This window comes from Gymnogyps californianus, chromosome 1, assembly GCF_018139145.2.
Source record: "Gymnogyps californianus isolate 813 chromosome 1, ASM1813914v2, whole genome shotgun sequence".
Lineage (NCBI taxonomy): Eukaryota > Metazoa > Chordata > Aves > Accipitriformes > Cathartidae > Gymnogyps > Gymnogyps californianus.
In genome coordinates, this window is record NC_059471.1 from 28,986,259 (window position 1) to 29,008,845 (window position 22,587).

General features: G+C 39.4%; 1 protein-coding gene across 1 annotated transcript; it reads right to left on the reverse strand.

Moving 5' to 3' along the window:
* Positions 1 to 594: 594 nt before the first annotated feature.
* On the reverse strand, positions 595 to 22,234 carry MRPS31 (mitochondrial ribosomal protein S31). Its single transcript, XM_050910858.1, has 7 exons — positions 22,156 to 22,234; positions 19,601 to 19,891; positions 18,747 to 18,905; positions 13,728 to 13,874; positions 10,634 to 10,707; positions 6,162 to 6,305; positions 595 to 948 (listed from the first exon to the last, which is right to left on the reverse strand). Exons 2-7 carry the CDS (start codon positions 19,735 to 19,737, stop codon positions 737 to 739), a joined length of 873 nt encoding a protein of 290 aa, XP_050766815.1. The 5' UTR covers positions 19,738 to 19,891; positions 22,156 to 22,234; the 3' UTR covers positions 595 to 736.
* Positions 22,235 to 22,587: the final 353 nt, after the last annotated feature.

The window sequence follows — 22,587 nt, forward strand, 5'->3', positions numbered from 1 at the left end:
TTTAAACAACAAATACTGATGGGAAGTTGGTCAAAGGCTTCAGAATGGATGTATGGATGGTAGGAGAGACTTCCCGTATTATTTTATATAACTCACCAGTATTATGCTGTGCACACATCTCAGGAATACAATAGCCTTTCATTGAGCAGATGAACTAACAAGCATTCAATTCAAATGACTTGGTCATTACCAAAAACTTTAAAATGAACCAGTAAAGATAATTAGTGAAAGGAGGATAGAAGGGATTAACACCATCCAAATACTAGTGTATTCAATGAATTAGCAAAATAAACTGTTACTATCTCATAACAGCTTTTCAAAGTTAGAGCTGTATCAGGAGTTTTTAAAAATGAAAGCATTGCAACTTTTCTGGAATGGGAAAGATGATCAAACCTGTCAAGATACACATCAAGTGTGAAGGGTGTAGGAAGTGGAATTAGACCTAATGTTTTGTATGGTCAAAAGATTAGTTCCAAATTTAAAAGACAATTTTGATAAACTAAGTTTTAAATGCACATTCTACAAAAGCCATACTTTTCAGTTCCTTCTTTTGTTGTCAAAAAATATCTACATATACATGGACATATACACATGGAAGTATGACCTTTCAGTTTATTACTTAAAATACAACTTTCAGGTCACATGATTACTATGCACTGACAGTATTTCCATTATAAGAAATCATCAATTTTGATGTAATGATTCTTCATTTCAAGGTTAAGCACTTTCCCAAGTCTCAAATCTCTTGAAGAAATTCCTTCTTTTCCTCAAAATACTTCTGAAACCACTCAATATGTTCAATCTTCTGTTTAACACTGAGGTACGGGTTTTTCGAAAGCCCACAGATGACTAGTTCCATGAAGTGGCGAATAGGTCCTTGCTTGGGAAAGTCTTCGAGGTGTTTCTCCAGAAAGATATGTTCATGAAATTCAGCATCATCCTCCATCCCTAACAGATCGGACAAAAAAAAAAAAAAAAAAGACAGTTATTATCATAATATAACAGCAAATTTTAATAAGTAAAAAAAGATATAGTTTGCAAATAATCTTAAATTAGTAAAATTAATAGTTCTGTGCCTTTTAATTCTTTTGCACAGTTAAGCCAACCACACAGAAGTGGAAGAAACTGCAGAGTTTTAAGACATTAATTTCTCCCCCCATACAAAAAATGTCAGCATATATCATACTCGTGTCTACCATATTACTTCCATTTCGTGCTCTCATTTATATGAATATCTAATATTTAAATCAACTTTCTGGCTGGTAATCTTGCTGGAAGCTGATGCTGGGGTGGGGGGAATAATTAAAAAAATAAAACAATCTTTTTGCTATAAACCTGTTTGTTCAATACGTGAAAATTTTGATTCATCATGGGTACCACCTTTTAGACTGGGGACACTTTCTTAATAAATTCTTTAAGAAAACACTGATTGCCTAAATTCTGCAGAGGATTAAAGAATACAAGCTAGTCTTGAACAGATGAGGCAACCTCATAAAGTATCTAATACTGACCAGCTAACACACAGTTGCATGTTCATTCCAAGTCATGGTTTTAACACCCTATTGCTATCAAATGGGCACAGAAAATAGTTTTTCTAACACTTTCTTAATCTGTGAGCGTATGCCAATGTAAAAATGTTGTGTATCTCACCAGCTGCAACTTTTAAGTCATAACCAGCGCAAAAGATGATGCATTCAAAAGCATCCACAGGAACACAGGACAAGGGATTATTGTAGATCTCTAATCAAGCACAGCTCTGATCCTACGGTAAATTTTTGTTCTGTCCTGTGGATTTCCTTTGCTGTTGTTCATACTATGATGTTAGCACACACAAGACAAAGACTCAGAACACAAATTCCTACATACAGAAAAAAGGCTGCTTTCGCAGTTCCCAATTCTGAGATTAAAAACCAAGGCAACCTGGGATTTGCTATTGAAAGATTTTTCTTCAGTTAGGGATACATGAAAATTTTTATTTGATCCCAATTTGCTATAGATTTGTAAATGACATTTGCACCTTTAAGTAAAAATCTGTTATTAGAGAAAAATATTGCATATGAACATTTCCAGACGACAAAAATGGGAAGTCTACACCATAGACATAAGTGTACATGTTCTTCTATTCTAGCTAGGTTATGACACATTATTTGACAACATTAAATCAGGAGTATTAAATTTGAGGTAATTAAGCCATGTCACTCTTAGGCTTCCTCCTGTGTTAGAGCTTCTACAGTTTCAGAAGAAATGATTCGCATCTCGGATGGAGAAGTGTCTCAAGCTTGTACTCGTTAAGAACACATTCTTTCTTTCCTGTTTTAAACTTTAGGTACTGCAATATCTGAAGGAGCTGGGAAATACCTCTATTTTTCACACAGATTTTTCCCAGAAATATGTGAGTGTATCAATACCAGCTACATGCCACATTTATCTCCCTTGTCCTTGAAAAAGAAAGCACATTTCCTTCTTCAGAAGCTCTCTTCTTTTTCCTTTATGTTAAAAGGAAAAAAAAAAAAAAGTCATGTCAGCTTCAGAAGGTATATTTCTGCTGTGCTTGGAAATCCATGTCCACTTACAGAAGCACAGACATGATGCTTTTACCATGCCACCCACACCGACTTTCCCCCACCAAGAGAAGGTGGAACCTCACTGTACCTGGATGCTGCTGGTTGCTTTCACAAACTAACATCCTTTCCAGATTTCCATGCTTTTGCTGGTCACAAAAATCCAAGAGAACTAAACCAACAAACGCACTACTAAAAGAATCTGAATAATGCTGACAGTAAAATTCGGCCTCCTGGATGCTCTTCTTTTGGGGATAGATAGAGGGTATCAGGAGAGATTAAGTCTAATTAATAATTTCACCAATTTTCATCTCTAACCCAAAAGAAATTAAACCATTTATAGTCTCACAAAAATGTAGGTCAGAAGGAAATATTGCATCATGTACTTTGATCTCCCGTTTGTCAAAGACATGATATATGGTTTGAGGATGAAGTGTTAAGTCCCAACATTTCAGTTAGACCACATACTTCAGTCCTCAAAAAAGTAAAGTGTGCCTCACAAAAAGAGACCACAATTGCCCAAAGCATCAGAGGCTGAGACCTCTGGTGGGAACTGATTAGATGAGATACGGTCGCAAGACTCCCCCACCACCACCCCCAGCAAGCCATAACTCCTGCTGCATAGGAAGAACAAGCCTGTCCCTCAGCCACTCTTGCACTGTCCTCAGAAACCTAATTTGAAAGAACATGCATGGTGGGAGTTTAAGAGGATTTTATCAACCTTAAAGCAAGAAGTCACCCACTCTCAATATCCTATTTCCAATCCCCTACATACTACAAAACAGAAAGTCTCGGGAATTTCTCTAGCTAAAACACTAACCTTTCCAAGACATAACCAACCTTGCCTTAAAGATGACATCTCAAATGCAGATGTCCATCCTTATAGGTAGTGTTGCTGACATGCTATAAAGATGACCAAGCATCCTGATCTAGTGAAAGATGTCCCTGCCCATGGCAGGGGGTTTGGACTAGATGATCTTTAAAGGTCCCTTCCAACACAAACCATTCTATGATTTTTAGAATGAGATAAATCATGCTCCTACAGTAGATGCCTAGAACAGACCCAGAATTAGTAACACACACACACATGCACCCCAAGATGGTTGTGTAACATTTGCCACCTCTCTTGGCAAACTGATCCAATGCTTCTCTGCTGGGAACAGCATCTCAGCAAAACAGCCAGAACAGGACTTGGTGAACTTCTGCCTGCAGAAGCCATCGGGGCAACTGAGGCATTAATTTTCCGAGACTTCCATTAAGCCTATCACTTCTGCCGTAACAATCTCTGGCCCACCAGAAGCATTTGCTCCTCAGAATGAGGTGCTAAAGCAAAGTAGCACCAATAATCTGCACTGTCCTTTTTAACGACTGCACTCCTCGGCATTTGAGTCATCAAGGCATAAATGCACAGAAATAATTTTTAAAAAGCGCAGGAATCAACTTTTTTCCCAACTTTTTGCCACAGCAAGTCATGGAGCAGAACTAAAGCTACTAGAAGCAGAAGAGGCAGGCAGAAAGGAGGAGGAGTGAGAACGATGTTACGCAAGCTCTACTAATGGTTTGCTAATCTGGTAAAAATTAATCAGAGGTTGGAGAGATGGAGAGGAAAAAAAAGATAGTTTTCTGCCTAACGGTGACTTCAACTGCATCGGATAAGGGAAAGGACATGCAGGCAGGAGCAGACAACAGGGCAGTGGGGTAGGGGGGGAAGACTGTTACTAGCCACTGCAGCAAGCCAATACGTCTAGCTACATCTTCAGATGTTCGTACCAAGGCCAGAGAAGTTTTAAAAATCATGACCTTGCCCTGATGCCTCAAAGCACAGCACAGTGCCTTGGTAAAGCACTCTAATGAGAACACCGGAGATGCTCTGGAGCCAAGAAAAACAGTTATAAGCGGTCTTCTTTCTTTTTCTTTCTTTTTTATATTTCATTTAAAACTTTAAAGGCTTTCATAATGCTAAAAGTTGAGTATACGTGCTTCCTCAATAGAAAATTTAATTACACTTATGTTTTTAAAGCCATGTGCTTATGACATAAAAGAAAAATCACACATTTCTTGATACAGAACAAGCTGAGGTAATGTCCTCCAATTGAGGAAGATGACTGTTACAAAACTGCAAAATTAACAGCAGGAAGGGGCATCTTTCTTTTGCAGAGCCACTGAAATTATAGTATGTTGATATAATTGGAGCAAGGTTCTCAAGCTTTTAACTGTGCTTTGACATACCTAATCTGATTAACAGCCTGTGGCTGGCAGTTTGATAGGATGGAATTTACTGACTTGATATTTCAACCTGAGAGGTGATAGATTTTGGAATGCTCCACTGGAATTTTCCACATGACTAGTCTTTGTGGACAAATCAATAAAGATTCTTGTTTAAGTACATGTAAAGACTCTTTGTCCATTCGCCACCCCATCCCAGACAGCACGGTTCCGGCCGCATTGCTGCAACAGAAAAACCATTGGCCGCCAAAGACGCCTGGTCCGCTTATGGCCCCAGACAGCGGGGTTCCAGCCACATTACAACAACAGAAAAACCATTGGCCACAGTGGTTTTAAGCTTGCAAAAACATGACCAGAGTATACTCGGATTTCTACATGATGGAACAGATCAATTCTGGGAGCAGTGATTAAATTCTGTGAAGAAACTGCCAAAATAGGATGAGAATAAACATTAAGAAACAATGAACCACATTATGCAATTTGCAACTCAGTATAGGACAGATTTTCAAAGACTCCCAGCTTCAGATACTAACCTGTTTTGCTTTCAGTGACTGAATCATTCTAAAGTAGTTCTGTTTGATGTCTTTAAAGTCTTTAAAAAATACAAAAAAAACACAGCCAAACTCTCCCTGAAGTTATGAAGTCCCCTTTCCTACAGCGTACACTTGCTTTGTGTAGTTGCTCTTCCCTTCCTTAACATTCTTAACATTTGCTCGCTCTCTGCTGGCTTAACTTCACACAGAGCTTTTTTTTTTTAAAATGGTAATAAAAGTAAATACTGTGCACAAAGATGTCTAGTTAAGATAGATGCCCAGAGTGAGTGAATATTGTGACTGTTTATTCTTATGAAACGGATAGAACAAAGGGAGCAAACAACTGTTTAACACTCGGCCGGCGCAGATATGGAACTGGCAGATAGCTGATTAGGATCCGGCTAGCCACTTGTCTGAGAGCCACACCAAAGAACAGAATCAGCATTGTAACACACACACAGCAGTTTTAAGATTCCCCATCCTCTGGTAGGAGGTTCTTTAAAGAAGTTGCATAGTAAAAGGTATTATGTAATAGACTTGAATGGCCTTTTGGTGTTGAAACCATCAGGGCTGAGGGAGGGAGGGAGGGAGTTTTCCGCTTTTTGGCAGCAGCCAGTCCTGAGATCAGCCAAACCACCTGCAGGAATTCACCTGAAAAGTGCCAGAATGAGTTCATCTGAAGCATCTCTGATTTGGGACAGCTGGAAAGTTTTATTTGTTTACTATGAAATGCATGACTTGTAGCCGAAACACTATGTTAAAACAGTCAAAGGTCATAACATGGTCTAATTCTCAAAAAAGGTAAATATAGACAGATAATAAAAGTTAACAGTGCACGTACCAGCTTCATTGTCAATTGGGAACTCCCACAGTATTCCTTCTTTTGTCCACTGGATCATCTCCTCAAAACCGTTTCGGGGAGGCTGTGCAGTTATTGCTGCGATCTCCTTCGCAAATTCCAGATCCCAAATTGTTGGTGAAGATACTAAAAAAGATATTTTGTAAAGATCTGTCAGCATGCCAAAGACTTCTCACTAGCTAAAACAAAGTCCTTTAACATTAACCTTTACAGAGACTAATACTTTCAGCTGTGCAAATTTTTCTACCTTAGATGCCAGCAGCACCCTTCTCAAATGACAATTCTCTGCAGAAATGAAAGTCCATTAAATTCTCAAATGTCTGGCGAAAAAGTATTCTGAACTCCTAGGGGACAATTTATTTTTAAGCCTTTCATACAAAGCAGGAATGTAATTTTTCCACAATCTTTTTTTCCTTTTTGTCTTTCACAAATTGTACATACGACAAACTCTGAACATGACTGGTGCATTCTGCTAAAGGGAATCTTGCCTACTACAGGAGTTCTCAGGTACTTCATAACTATACTGTCCTTCAGGGAGACAACTCAATCTACAAATAATGGCAATTCCTTCCCCAACACTCATAAGTGTCTCAGGTTTTGCCTCTTGAGCTTGAGAAATCCTGACTTCTCCCAAAGTCAAACAGTCCCTTTAGGGATGCATCTTTCCTGATGCTTTTTTTTTTTTTTTTTTTTTAATCAAAGTGGATTCATATGGCAGCAGAGTTACTCTTAAGGAGTTCCTGCCCCTCCACCCAGGAGAACTGGTCACGAGCCCAGACTGAACCGCATCGCTGAAGTGAAGGGAACAAGCTGTTACCACAGGACAGGGAGGAACCGCTGGGAGCGTCTTGGGCTGCTGTCTCATGAGCTGGCCTAAGACGCACTCCCCTTTGTTTTCTTGTCTTCCCGTTATCAATTCACCCTAAGCTCCTTGGAACAGAGATCCTGATGTGATTTCAAATGTTACAGTCCATTTGAAGTGGATCATGGCCAATCAGCTATTATTTTACTACTCATAAGTTTAAGTACTTGAAACTAAGATATAATTTCATCTTTGGCTCAGTGGCTTACAACTCAACTGTATTTAAAAAAAAAAATCTCCCCCCTCCTTTAAGAAAAAAGAAAAAAGAAAGAGCAAACAGTAATTTTACATACTGAAAAGTGTTTTCATTTTTTGTGTTAAATCAGAAGATACTTTTTCAAATTATTTCTTACTTAGCAGGGAAATTTCCAGAACTATATTCCCTAGCTGCCTACTTTGATTTGAGGGCTGGAGGCAGGAATAAAACACAGATAAAAGACAACATGAGAAACCATACCAGAATGAAATTATTGTCCACATCTTAAAGAATACCTTCTAATAATGCGCTACTAATAAATCTTCTAATAGAAGAGAGCAGAAACTCATTTTTTCAAGCTTGCAGTAAAGGTGATAAACATTATATTTTCACCTCTGTGAAACAAAATAATACTGATATTTTATGTTAACAGTTACTGATATTTTACATTAACAGTTATGAACAATTTTTTCAGGATGCCAATTTACTTTCCAGTTAACATTCAGGTTTTCAAAACAATTATTCAATACATAACACAGAACTTGCTTTTCTGTCATGTATAAACAATATTTTAACTCATTATCTCCACTAATATGAGCCAAGAAAGTGAAAGCAAACAAATCAAGGTATCAAGTATCACAGTGGTATTTCCCGAGATTAATGCAAAAATATTTTTTGTCATCAGGCCTAGTCAGCAAGCCAAGTAATAAGCTTCCTGGCTTAGACTATATTGTAGATTTCCTCAAGGCTACCTGGAATCAAACAAGGAAACACCACATAAAAAGCTGAAAGAAGCTTACTTCTTAGTATCTAATTACAAATCCAATAAAGTCCACTTGCTCTCTTACACAATTTGTGCACATTCCAGTTTTGTGTTAAAAAAAAAAGTGTATCTCAACTTTTTATCTAGGGTGACTACTATGTGCTGTTAGCATCTGCATTGTGCTCATGCAAAAAAGAAAGGTTAAATTCTCACCATTTTGCCTGAGTAAATTTGATTCAACTCAAACACCAGTTACTTGAACATCGCATTTGTCAAGATAGCTAAAAACAAATGCTGCATCATTCATTATGTTTTTAGATGTAAAATGGACCGATTTTAAGGAAATTGGCAGTCTTAAACAGCAAATTGAATTCCATTCCAATAAGCAACTTTCATAGTCCACCACAGAGGTGGCTGCATTTACAAAGCTCACAGCTGCTTGAAAATATGCAAATAGCACTATCTGACATTTACTAAAGAAATTAAGTAAACAAAGTAATTTCTCCCTGCAGTTTCAAGTGTAAAAAAAAGGAGAAAACTACTCAGCTAGAATCTGGCAAAAACTAAGTCCTACTCTTGAAATGGAAACAAGTACGTACCATTTTCTAAGATATCACAGAGGAACACTGTTTCTTCTGCAGCTGCTGGCTTTATATATAGTTCTAAGTCACTACACTGGAATATAGTCTTTTTTCCAAAGGGCCTCAGAATAGCTTAGGGAAATCAGCGTATTAAAGATCAGTGCTAACAATACACAATTTCATTGTTCAGAAAGAAAAGTGAGGGAGGGAGTTTTTCACATGACTTGCCCATATTCACACACTCTTCGCCAAAACCCAGTCTGTAGTAAAGCTAAGTCTTCATGAATTAAAGCTATCCCCCTTATGTGGTATTAAGACTGTTCCTGCAGAGCTGTGCCATTCAGTGAATGTGAAGGTGGGTCATGCCTGTTTTGCCATTGGTTTTTGTTTTTATCTTACGTGAGTTTTGGCATGTATATTTGGTGGATAAGGAATTAGCTGGATGGTCGCATCCAGAGAGTAGTGGTCAACAGCTCAATGTTTGGATGGATGTCAGTGACAAGTGGTGTCCCTCAGGGGTCCGTATTGGGACCAGTACTGTTTAATATCTTCATCAGCGACATAGACAGTGGGATTGAGTGCACCCTCAGCAAATTTGCAGGTGACACCAAGCCGAGTGGTGCAGTTGACATGCCTGAGGGACGGGATGCTATTCAGAGGGACCTGGACAAGCTCAAGAAGTGGGCCCACGTGAACCTCATGAGGTTCAACAAGGCCAAGTGCAAGGTCCTGGACCTGGGTTGGGGCAACCCCCTGTATCAACACAGGTTGGGGGATGAAGGGATTGAGAGCAGCCCTGCAGAGAAGGACTTGTGGGTACTGGTGGATGAAAAACTGGACATGAGCTGGCAGTGTGTGCTCGCAGCCAAGAAAGCCAGCCGTATCCTGGGCTACATCAAAAGAAGCGTGGCCAGCAGGTCGAGGGAGGTGATTCTGCCCCTCTACTCCACTCTGGCGAGACCCCACCTGGAGTACTGCATCCAGCTCTGGAGTCCCCAGTACAGCAAAGACATGGACCTGTTGGAGCAGGTCCAGAGAGGGCCACGAAAATTATCAGAGGGCTGGAACACCTCTCCTATGAAGAAAGGCTGAGAGAGCTGGGGTTGTTCAGCCTAGAGAAGAGAAGGCTCCAGGGAGACCTTATTGCAGCCTTTCAATACTTAAAGTGGGCTTATAAGAAAGATGAGGACAGACTTCATAGTGTGGCCTGCTGCGACAGGACAAGGCGTACTGGTTTTAAACTAAAAAAGGGTAGATTCAGACTAGATAAGGAAGAAATTTTTTACAATGAGGGTGGTGAAACACTGGAACAGGTTGCCCAGAGAGGTTGTAGATGCCCCATCCCTGGAAACATTCAAGGTCAGGTTGGACAGGGCTCTGAGCAACCTGATCTAGTTGAAGACGTCCCTGCTTATTGCAGGGGGGCAGGACTAGATGACCTTTAAAGGTCCCTTCCAACCCAAACCATTCTATGATTCTAAATATATATGAAGAGCTTTACAGTAGGTAAAGCAAGGTGTCATTTGTCAGCCACTTAGAGGATCTTTCAAGCTACATATACAACACTAAACAAGAGAAGGCCACAAAGCAATCCAACACGTGGTCTTGGGTTTTTTTCTACCCTGATTATGCATAGCCACCTGTAGAGCACGCTTGTTTCCCTGGGATCACAGCCTTGTGTTTCTTTGCAATAAAATGAATGCAGCAACTTTGCAACTTGATCAAATAAGCTACTGGAGCCAACACACCCATTCTCCAGGCTGGTTTTACACTCACAGAAGAAAGACTGGCCCTAGTGACAAAAAGCCAGTTTTACCCTTCAAGTTCAGTAACAGAATGTCCTGATTAGTACAGAAAACATTAATCTATTACACTGCATGGAATTTTTGCTTACTAAAAGTCAGAGTTACATTAAAATAGTCATTTTTTTTATAGGTCTGAAAGCAGGAAGTTAACAGGTCGTAAGTCTCCTTCACAACAGTGAATCTCTTGATATTCTAAAAATTCAGAACTTGGCTTCACTGGGTTTTTCATTATTGAATTTCCACTAACCTGTTTTCAGTGCATTTTCTGTTTCTGCAGAAGCCTTAGTGAATATATTAAGCCTCCTTCCTACTTTGAGACTTCTATAAACACAAAAGAAAAATTATATTTAGTATTTCACAACACTTCACAACATTGCCAGATAACAAATTTAAAAGCACAAAATATTCCCATGAACTAGCAGATCTCTGGAGAAAAAGAAACGAGATGATAGTGACTCTCACTAAATCCTCAGGCTTTTAACCAGAGAAAGTGTTTATGACTTTTTTATTCGTCTGTAACCAAGCTTCCCAAAACATTTCCGTGTGAAAGAATGAGCATAAATCAAACATTATATTTGCAGTCATTTTTTATTGAAATATTTAGGAATCTGAACAAAGCTAAACAGTATCAAACCACAGTACTCAAGCAATTTTACAAAGTCTCAACTAAAAAGCAAATCTGGTGATTTGGGTTTTTTCCCCTGTGAAAAGTATTGCACAATTCAGGAAGAGAAAAGGCAACAGCTAAATCAAACAATTCCTGCTTTATGACATAAATAGCCTTTTTGGAAGATTACACAGCCACCTCCTCTGCCATATGGCAAATACTCAAAGTATATCTGTACGATATATTTTAAATAGCATCACCCTGATGCTCTCTCTTCTGAATATAAAAATATTTCACTCTGACCATCTATTTTTAATCATATTTATCTTTAGCACAAGCTTATATTAAAAAAATTTTTAAAAATCCAAGAGTTCAACAAGTAATCAAAATAAATTTTCTTATAAACGGAAACAAAGAAAAATCAATGCCTTTACTATAGAACACACTGAACTTTAGAACAAATGATTCTTTTAATCATACAATCTTCCAGGTTTCCACTGAAATTCTAATAGTTCCTACTTTATGTTATTCCATATTCACTGTTACCCTGGCAATACTTGCCCTTCCTGACCTTAAAATTTCACCTCTCTGGATTTACTGCAGATTTCTGATGGCCACAACTACTTCTGCAAACCTGCTCTTGTCATATTACATTTTATTGATGTAACTACCCTGGATCTATTTCAGCACAGTGCAATCTAATTACAGTGCCTTGAAAGAATGTTGATTTAGGATTATATTTTCCTATCTGTGTGTAACTCCCAATAATGTTGGCCGAAGATCCAAGCATGACTTGGAAGAACATTTATTTTAAAATGACTATTTCAAATTACTATAAAGCAACATCACTCATTTCATTGAAATCTACTAACTTGATTTAAACTTAGATATTCTTCCTAACCCATTCTTTTCATATTATCAATAGATAAGTATACCCGTTAGATTTTCAGGGATGTAGGAGGAAACTTCAGACTGAAACGGGAAACAGTTTGCTCATTACAGGGAGCAATAACTGTTCATAACTGTTCCTGAAGTTATATACCAAGTACAGTTTCATCACACAAAGAGGGCAAGACAGCTTCTCAGATATCATAAATATAATAAACGTTCTCAAACATAAGTGAAATTCACTTTACTTTGCAGTATGTTAATAAATGAAAAGTTTAGCAAAGATATAAAATAATATACACTGTACAAGCACATAATGGCTCGGGTTTTCAGTTTATACTTCTAGATCATATTATTTCTATTCTTTCAAACTTTGAAAAATTTTTAATCCAACACCTTAAATAAAGTATTTCTCATAGTCAGTCAAGAATCATAGCGTAATAACAAAATTACTTTCATGTGACTACCAACTCTGTCTGATAATTATCCCCAGATTAAAAATATCTATAGAGCTATTCAGCAGCTGATAATGAAGTCAGTTCCCTTGCTCCTCAAACCTGCAGCTTATAGCTGAATGAAAAACCAGGATGGAAATACCTAAGTCAGGAGGGCTTGGTCAAGAACCTTGTTCCACTTCTTCCCTTCATCTTCCATTACAAGAAGCCCCTCTTGCACTTTCTACAAGCTTTGCATCAGCAAAAGAAAACACTGCTTGCTGGCCTTATAACGTTGAAGAGGCCCAAGAGATACTTCCCTAACACACATTAACAGTTTGGTAGTTCAAGAACAGGGAAGTTACTCAGAAATATTTCAGCAAGCAGGTTATGGCTTCTAATGACTGGCTATAAGTCACTTCTTTGAGGTTTTTACATGATCTACATGGCTCAGTGCATATCTTCCAATTTGTTCCTTATGGGAAGTCACAATTCTTTGTTTGTGATATACTGAAATAGATGTCTCAGCCAAAGGGCAAAATATTGTACATCTACTCACCCAGTAATTTATGCTTTGTTTTCCTTAGTTATCCAAATTCTGTATTCAGCATTACCTATCTAAATGCAAATGACTCCCCCAACTTCCAGCCCCTAACCCCAAGAAAAGGGGGTTAATTAGAGAAAGAATATACTGACAAGGAATGCAATGATGAGCTGCCATGGGAAAATCAAAAGACTGCAGGCAAGAAAGCATAGCTTACAGGAGTAAAATAAAAAATTTAAGAGCACTCCTTAATTCATTAAGAAATAGACTGGCCACATAAACCAGCAGCAAGGTAAATTTAAGGAGTACCTCAAAATCATCATGTAAATTATACAGTTCATTTCATAGACAATTATGTCACAGACAATAGAGAAATCAATTACAGAATGTCTTTAGTTGCAACAAGGTGATAAAAAATAAAAAAAAAAACCTTTAAAACCCCAACAGAATGGACAAAACTTTTCTAAACATAGAACATTTATCTAAGTCTTCCATTAGATGAAAGTAAGCCTTCAAATCCTCCATTTCCAAAAAGTTAAGTGATATAAAATTGTATTATGCATAAGTGAGAATAATTTAAACTAGTCAAAACAAACACAATTACATTTCAGCACCAAGTACTTCTAATTATCTAAAATTTAATATTAAAAAAGTGCACATTATTCGATTAGCTGGTTAATATTAACTAGTGTGTTCTCACAGAAGTTTATTTCAATGCTAACAGTACTTTTCTTGAAAAATACTTCAGTAATTTCTTTAAGCTCTGAAGTATCATGGTAAAATGAATATGTACAACTAAATTTAAAATATTATCCATTAGTAATAGATTGCACACTCCTCCTGTTGGAAGGGAACACAACAAAAATACCTTCTGGAGTCAAAAGACTGAGGTGACAATCTTTCAGGCTTGATTCTTTGACCATCCTCATCCAACTCCAAAGAAATGCGACTGGATATCCTCACACCTCTCTGAGCTGGGGACTGCCTTTTAACTGCCATTTCTGAAATAACGTTGCTGAAATTAAAAATGTGACGGTAAAAACTCAACAAATCAACAAAGCAAGGAAGTTTGTCATATGTATTAACCAGAAACTCTACTCTCAATTGGTTTCATAGCCTCTACGAGACAGAATTATACATTCCTCACAAAATACACCCATTTTTAAGTCATCAAACATTCAAGTCTTACTTTTTAAACCACCTCAGTTGTTACATTCTATATAGATCAAATGAACAGTGCTATTTTAGCCTACTAGATCTGCAATTAATGCTTTCTTTGAAATTATTTAGTTTCCAACTGAAAGAAAAATTTCATATATCTGCATACCAATATTCACAGAGTGCACTAGGTATGTTTTGCTTAAGTAAATGAGGAATTTCTCTGGATGCAAGGAATACGCTGACATAGGGAGGGAAAAATCACCAGTTTTTTGGACAGGAACCAACACTGCCCAGGGACAGAGCTGTGCCGCTGCAGACCAAAAGAAAGCTTGCCTTCACACATCAGCTGACACGGGTCAATCATGCCACCCTAATAAGTAGGTCACCTTTCCTGATCCACTGCAATCTGTTGCATTGCATAATCATATTATAGCATTAACAGACCACATCTTCCTTCGTAATTCTGTAGTCAAAATCATACGTGAAGAGCAAATGCTCTGATCTCTTCCAGTGCTGTATGCAGCTCATTCTGAACGCAAAGGGCAAAACACACCACCTTTCTGCCTCTGTCGATTAGTCCCCTTAATTGGTAAGTCTGTTGGTTGGTAAAGACCAAGCTGGTAATTTTTCCTCACAGCTATCCTCTCCGCCCAACCGCTTCCAGTAACACGCAGACATCCAAAATTGTAGCGCTCAAGTTTTAAGGCATAAATATGGTCTCAAAAAATAAAAATAGGCCAAGTCAAAAACACTGCATATCCATTTTATGAAAATTCTGAATGAAATTCAAACTATATTTTTGGCAGTTTAAGTCAAAAGAAATTTTACTGACAAGAAAGAAATACTTCTGGAAATTTGTAAAAGCTAACTGCCACAGCAACACAGTAGGATTTCTCTTCAGTCTTAGATGTAGTTTCAAATGGCAGAACAAAAACAGTATAGCTCTTCAAGTACCTACTCTGAAAGGCATCTGAAAACAAGTTTTGAATAACTTCATTTTAATCTTAAAGAAAAAACAACCTCAGATTAGCTGCGTATCTCACACTAGAAATTACTCTATGAAGTGCCTACTGGCATTAGTGAGCTGGTGTTGGGCCAGAGGCTTAAGACACTTCTGAGGGTCAAGGGGACATAATTCCTAAGGTCAGCCACACACAGCCCAGCCCAACTGCTTGACTCGGCTGTGACCTAAAAGGCTGGAGTGTTCCCATGCTTCAGGGGGATCAGGCTTGCTCAGAGAAGCTCTCCTCACAGCTGACCTTGATTTATTTGTGGTTTTGCACAGTAGGTCTGGACACACTATGCTACCAAGCTATCAGAACATGCAGTCAATGGCATCATATTTCTCACTGGGAAGTCCTAATGTCACCCCATCATTCGTATATGAACATTTCTGGCAGCAACATTCATCACTCCATCATTAAAAGTGCCCCTGTATTAACTAAAAATAAAACTACAAAGATGTTTTTAATGCCTTTTGTAATGAAAAACATCGGATTACAAAGTCATACTCCAATCCCAGCGTACCTACAGTGGTTAGATATTACACGATATTACCTCATGTCCCAAGATGAGGTTAAAAACCTAAGTTCCTAGATACTTCTGCCTTCCAGAGATAGGAAGAGGTAGAGCTTTTGTAACACCCACAGATTCTGTCTCCTTCCTGATTACCAACCAATAATTATAATACTAAAAATGGAGACCCAAGGAGCTTTGGATATATTTTAGCCTAAGCTCTGAATTATTTTTCTTCTTCTTCACCCAAAACAGGAGCTGAAATTTCAGCTTGTAGTGCTGCAGATTTTATTTTGGTATAGTGCTGTTGTAATTTCCACTGAGTGAAACTTCATCCGACACTGAGAAAAATAAATTCCTGTATCATTAATATTTTCCCCTCCTAGCGAACACGCTGTCCTCACACTGTCTACAAAACAAGGCGATGAGATGACTGCATACAACAGTGACCTCTGGAGGCCACACCACAATCCTGGAAAAAAAATTAGTACGAACCAAAAGATCCAGACAATGTACAATTTATTTCATACCCTCATAAATCTCAATAGCAGTATAGCAATTTTTTGCAGTTGAGCATTATATGGCTCTACTTCTTGTGAAGATAGCTCATTTTTAAATAGTTTTAAATAACAGAGGAATATATATTGGCTTTTAAAATGTGTCAGTATACTGAATGCAAAACCTTTATGGAAAAAGATGAAAAGTTAAATTGCCTGTATTCTCTTGTTGCCAAAAATCAACACAAAATAATCATGTATGAATAAAAGTAATTGCTTTCTAATATATTAAAAGCATTTCAGTGCCTTCTGCTGAACTTTTAAAAATCAACAGTTTTAACACTGATCAGAAAGCTGAAATTCATCTGAGAGTCTAACTGTGAAAGGTTACTATTAACCAAGTTTTCAGTCATGAAAATCAGCAGGAGTTGCTGCTCTGTCTAGAAAACTCATCCACTGATAGAGTTTCAAACTGTTACCTAACTATTAAGGAAGAAAACGGAACTTTTCAGCATATAATAAAAAAAATTAACATATATTCCCAGGTAGAAGCAAGCTAGTTCACAAAGCTGCCTCAGGAAGCAGAACTTGCCAACTCAAAGCAGAGCAAGCCAGCCATGACATTCCTAGCCAACCAAAAAGGCTGGTTTTGGTTGAGGAAAATGCATTTTTCTAACCATAGTGATTCATCCACAAGCATGTTATAAAATACTGTAATAGCACATCTTAACCCATCAATGAACTATATAGAGGCACTATATAGGTGAAGGGACTTCAGGTTTTAAATTTCTGAAGAATTTAAACTCTCTTTCAAGAGAAAAAAGCCTTTTTGCTTAGACTACAACTTCCTTAGACACCTTCTTTCTTCCACAGCAGCCACAGCTGCGTAAGTGCTTAAGGGAAAGTGCAATGGGTGGTGAGGACAGCGAGGCCTTGATGCCAGCAGGCAGACCAACCACATTTAGAGAACAGTATGTACACCTTAAGGAATAGATGTAGGCACATATGAGGTTAGCCACTGCACGTATTAGCTCAGTCAGTATCAGTACGGTCCTCCAACATCTTATCAGGTACTGAAGTAGGTTCTAATTACGTTTTAAGTTGGCCACCCACAGCCGATGCCATTATTAACACATTTGTGTACTCTGCTCTTCTGAAAACCTCAGTGACAGAGCTGGAACAACCTCACTGGTAATTAATAGTTTAATGAACATATGCTTTATATAAAATACTCCTTGTTTATTCTCCTTACATTAGGAAGTGTGTCTTAAGTTTTTGGTAATACTGCACACAGAAAACAAACAAACAAAACAAGCAGGAACACATCAATTTTACGTAAAACAGCCAGACCTCTAACCTTTAAAGCTACTCATTTTGGCTCCAAGAGCCTGTGGAGAGATAAGCTTCTATCAAGTTCTTGAGATCTCCTATATTCACGCTGAAAGGACATTATGAAAACAGCACACACACAGCCTTTGCAGATGCTTGCACGTACTACCTAAAACCATACTTCCCCCTCAAATAGCAAAGACTTCACACATTTGGAGAGGATTTCATTCTGCTCACCACAACCACCATTAGCACTCTTGGCAGAGAATCATGAATACAGGCTACAAAGGAAACTTGCATAGTTTCTCCCTTTTCTCTTCACGGTCTCTGAAGAACATGCATTTTGTTCAACAAAGTTATTCACTGACCATTGTATATCCCAGCCTCTTTGCAACCATCTAACTCAACCTATTTGCAAGCATCTGTCACATTTGTCCTTAGTTTTCACTCACTTAAAAGGCAAACATCAGCCACAAACATCATTAGCTTGTTGGCTGCTCTGTTTGCAGTACATTGATAAACATACAAAGCAGATCCTTTACTGATCCCTAGAGCAAACTACAAATAATAATACATGGGTCAAACTTAAACCCTGGTTTGGGACAAATTCATTTTCACAGAATAAGTTAAAACCAAGATAAGCAGCTTGCAGTTCACACCGCAAACAGCCATGAATAAAGGTTTCACACTCCTATTTTGCTGAAGATCCAATTTTCTGTTTAGTTCAGCATTTCACCTGGATTTAATGCCTTCTTTTCTGAGTAGTTATCTGAATACTAGCTGCGGGGGGAGGGGGGCGGAGAGAACGAAAAATCTGTCTTTAGCCATCATCCAGAAGAGCAGTATGCACAACTGTTTCAGTTTCCAAACAAATGTTTCTCATCTGAAAGCCACACTGGAAACGGCGTTAAGCCAAGAGATGAGTTTCTTGGGTTGACTGGAAAGTTTTGAAAGGAAGGGTGGGGCTATAAATAGAGCTGCTCTAGTTCAGTTCTGCAGACCTGTCATGAAAATTCACCAGCCCAGACAGAACGTCTGAAACGTCTACAAATCCATCCATTGTGTGAGAATTTTGGAAGCTTGGGGGAAAAAAAAAAAAAAAATAAAAAAATCTGTTATTTTGCTAGCCTGTCCAAGAAAGTAATGATCCTGGGCAGGAAAACAATTCCATTTCTGCAAAACCATTTTAGAATGAGGATGGCAAAATTTAGGGAGTTTGGTATAACCAGACCAATGATGTTCCCAGTATTCATTAATTCCAAGGATAACCTGTCCAAATGTATCTTTTAGGGGTATCTTTCCAACACAGAACCCAGTCACCTTCAAGATGACTTTGCAAAATCAGAACTTCGAACATTATTGAGAATAACATTCAATAAACAGACCGTATGTTAACAGTTCCCCCCTTTTTCTGTTTATCTGTGGTTTCTTCGTGTCTTCTTAGTTGTGCAAGTAGTTCTGATACTGTCTGCTTCTTGTTGAGTGGTAGGGAAGACGCGACTGCAGAAGCAGCCTCCACCAGTTCTGGATTTAAAGGCTTGCCTCTGTAAGAGACACAACAGATATGGAAATACAGAAAAATAAAAGTCTTAATATATTTAGACTATCATTTCTGTACTATTGTTCTGTATCTTAATAACTCAGAAGTTACAGTTACACATTATCCCAAATGAGGGTGGCCAGGGGGACAGCCAGGTTTGCCCTATGTTGCACTAATCATCAACTGCCAAATGACACTGACAAGCTCTTGTTCTCAAACCTGGGAAAATGGCAGCCCTACGTCACTGCATAGCCCCTCGGACATGAAGCCTGAAGACCACTGGCAGCATAGACCTGCAGGGTTATAAACGTGATGTAACACATGGTGGAGGGGAGCCACATGCAAGACTTGACAATCATGATGCCATTCTTAAAATATTTTTCTCCTTTTTCCTCAGTTTTATTGTATTTTATCTGAACAGGATTTCCCCCCTCCCATTAAAATAACTTTCCACAGGGAGATGCTAGTGCTACCTTTCAAGAGTCTCAGTGCAGAAAAAGGTAGCATATGGTAGAAAGCATACAACATCTTTTGTCCAGATTCTCTCCTGTGATTTACTGCAATCTACATCTGTACAGCACATTCCCTTACAAGATTCTTTTCCACACTTGGAAATGGCATTTTTTTTTTTGTCCTAGATAATAAAAAACAATTTGAAAAAAATAGAAAACAGCCTAAGAAAAGTTTGTTATACTTTACCGCTGGATGTCTTCTGTAGTTTTCTGAAGCATAGTACCTTCACTGTCTGGGCCTTCCAGCTTGTTCGTGGCTTGCTTTTTGGTCTCACGTGTTTTTAACTGTTGGAGTTTCTTCCTGTAGCTCACTTCTACTTTCATATTACCAATAATGTCTAACAACTTCTGCTTTGGTGTTTCTGCTGTACCCTCCTGACTCTTTGATGCCACTTCAGTGGTGCTGTCTTTGGAAGCGGTAGATTTATCTTTCTCAGTAGAAAGCACGCTGCCTGTGCTGAAGAGTTTCTGTATTTTGCTAGATGATGTACAAAGTTTTAAAAAAATGAATAAACAAATAAAAATCAGAAGTTACAAAAAGGGTCCAAGGCTGAATTTTGTAAGCCTACAAAAAAACCCATAAGTTACAACTCTCTAGGCCTAACTGAGTGCAAACTGTGTATGTTAAGTACATGTCAAACATGTACCTTTTGACTTTTGAGAAGGGCTAGGGCACTATTTAAAACTCTTGATTGTTTATGGTTTCTTCATCACAAAAATCAAACAAACAACTTTATTTCCTCCACAAATAAACTGTGTTTAATCTATGAACTTAAAACTTTTAAAGTATCTCTGCATTAGGTAGCAGACTGAGAGTTTGAATCTACTGGTACCTGATACTTAAATTCATGAGTACTATAGAAAACTCACTGAAACTCTTAAAATGAGGCAACAAAGAGATCACTCCTAGCCACCTGAAAAAAGATTGTACACGCACATTTAGCTTCACATCGTTTCATACTTGTGGCACTACTACGGATCACATTCCCCTACCCTATGCCCTGCAATATAGCAGCCAAGCATTTGTGCAGCCATATGGGGAAACGGATTCTGCTGCAAGATAACCCAGTAACAAACAAAAAAGTTATTTTGGTTATTTTTCCCTCTGGAACAGTTCCTCTACCTAGTTTACCACATCACTGCAAAGAAGCTAAAACTGGCATGGTAAGCAGGAGAGGATGCGAAGCCAGGGACAGCAGGGAGCTGCTCAGGATATTGCTGCAACACAGACACAACTGCATTCTCTGGAAAAACTATCATAAAATTCAAAGAACTGTTCTCTTTAACATTCTAAAATGAAATGTTTAAATCTTTAAATTCACAACTACTTTTTTTGTTTAAAAATCACCTTCAAGTTACCAAAATAAAGAAAAAAAACTTACAATTAAATATTTATTTTGATTCAAAATAAAACACTTCAATAGATCTTAAAACACTTCAACAAATCTGAAGGAATTTTGACATACGTTCCCCCCCTCACACACAGCGCTCTTTGGCTAAAAAAGAAAAATCTACTAGTATCAGCAGGCACCACATTATTATTTCAGTCACTCTGCACTTAATAAATTGTTAGCATTAAATTGTCAGCATTAAACCCTAAATTTCGATGTTGAGAAGCAAAAGGAAAATTTAAGGAAAGCTTCAGAACCACATTACTGAGAAGATCGTAGGAGTCCTGCTGTTTTACACTGAGCTGTTCTCCACAGATCTTTTTCAAACACATGTTTTTCATTAATTCAGGCTGCATGCTCCTTAAAACTATTTAACCATTCAGAGATCTTTGCTTACAGCGTCAGAAAAACACAGCAAGACTGCAAGCCTTAAACATTTAAAGCCAATAGTACATTGCGGTTTGCATTACTGTATTTCACCTACCATCAAGTTTGTCTTCTGCTCAGCAGCCTAACCTTAGAAAGCAAACACAGCTACAAAAGAAACCAAGCTGCTTTATATATGAGGCTATCACAGTATCGGAGCTTGTTCAAAAATATCAAGGAGCTTTGAAATAAGAAAAATAAATGTACAACTCACTTTTCATTAAAAGTAGTTAAAGTTTTTAATAAAAATAAAAACGAACTTCCAAATACTACTTTTAGCCAGTGCTTTGGGCATGCACATCTGCCGACAGCCAGCACCACTCTGCTGGTACACACGCTGTAAAATGATGCTCAGGTCACGTACGCGCATCGTTCACACCAAAGACGAGGACGGCGAGGAGAGCAACACGAGAAACACAACCCAAACCACTCCTCTCTACTTGACTTCACTTTCCCGATGACTTCTGCCCACTGGTGTCAACAGCACACAGCCCCAGCAGGACAGACGGACTCGGGCTTGGCCTGCTTGCTGCCCGAGCAGGTTTAAACCCCGAGGCACCCAGGCAACAGGGCAGCTGAAGGCAGGGCACCGGGCAGGCCCCGCACCCCACCCGCCCGATCCAGGCGCCACGCTCACGGGAGAAAGTCGCTAAAACACGAGGCCCACGTTTAACACAAAGGCCCACGGCGGCAACCCGCTCTCGAGGCACAGGCCGCGGCGAGCCACTCCCCGCCCACGGCGGGCCGGCCCCACCTGCGGCCAAGCGGAGCAGCTTTCCCCGGGGAGCTGAGCAAAGCCCGTCCGCTCAGAGGGCCGCGGTTTGGGGCGACGCGTGGCGCTGTCGTGGACACCGCCCCGCAAAGCCTCCCCCCGCCGCCGGGCGCCCTCTCCCCCAGGTGAAAGATTTACGGGAGGCGACGGTACCTGTGAGTCCTCCCCTCCAGCCGCGCTACCCCCGCCGCCTCCCAGCCGCTGGCCGGCCCGGCGAGGAGCCGCGCGGAGAGGCGACAGGAGCCCCAGCCACGGACGCGGCTCCACATCGTGCCCGCGGCGCGGCGACCCGCGGCGGTCCGTCCCCTGCGCGGTCCCCCCGGAGCTGCCGGCTGGAAACAGGAGCTGCGCCGAGCGTTCCGGGCACCAGCGTTCCGCCCGCCCCGCCCGGCTCCGGCTGGGATCAGGGGGCAGCGGCGCTGGCTGGTCCTCTGCCAAAACCACCCCGATTACAGCCACGCCTTTTTCTGACAGGTTTTCACTTGGTGCCAGGAGTTGCAGGCACGTAGACCAAGTCTTGGGATGGCCCTCGTAAAGCATTTAATGGTTTGAGAAGACCAGATACCCACAAGGGTTTCAGTAGGG

Excerpts from the sequence above, each read along its gene's own strand:
- MRPS31 (XM_050910858.1), bottom strand. The coding sequence starts at position 19,737 with ATGAAAGTAGAAGTGAGCTACAGGAAGAAACTCCAACAGTTAAAAACA. Across the intron at positions 18,906-19,600 it reads ACTACAGAAGACATCCAGCG|AGGCAAGCCTTTAAATCCAG; the intron begins GTAAAGTATAAC and ends TGTCTCTTACAG. Across the intron at positions 13,875-18,746 it reads GGGGGAACTGTTAACATACG|CAACGTTATTTCAGAAATGG; the intron begins GTCTGTTTATTG and ends TTTTAATTTCAG.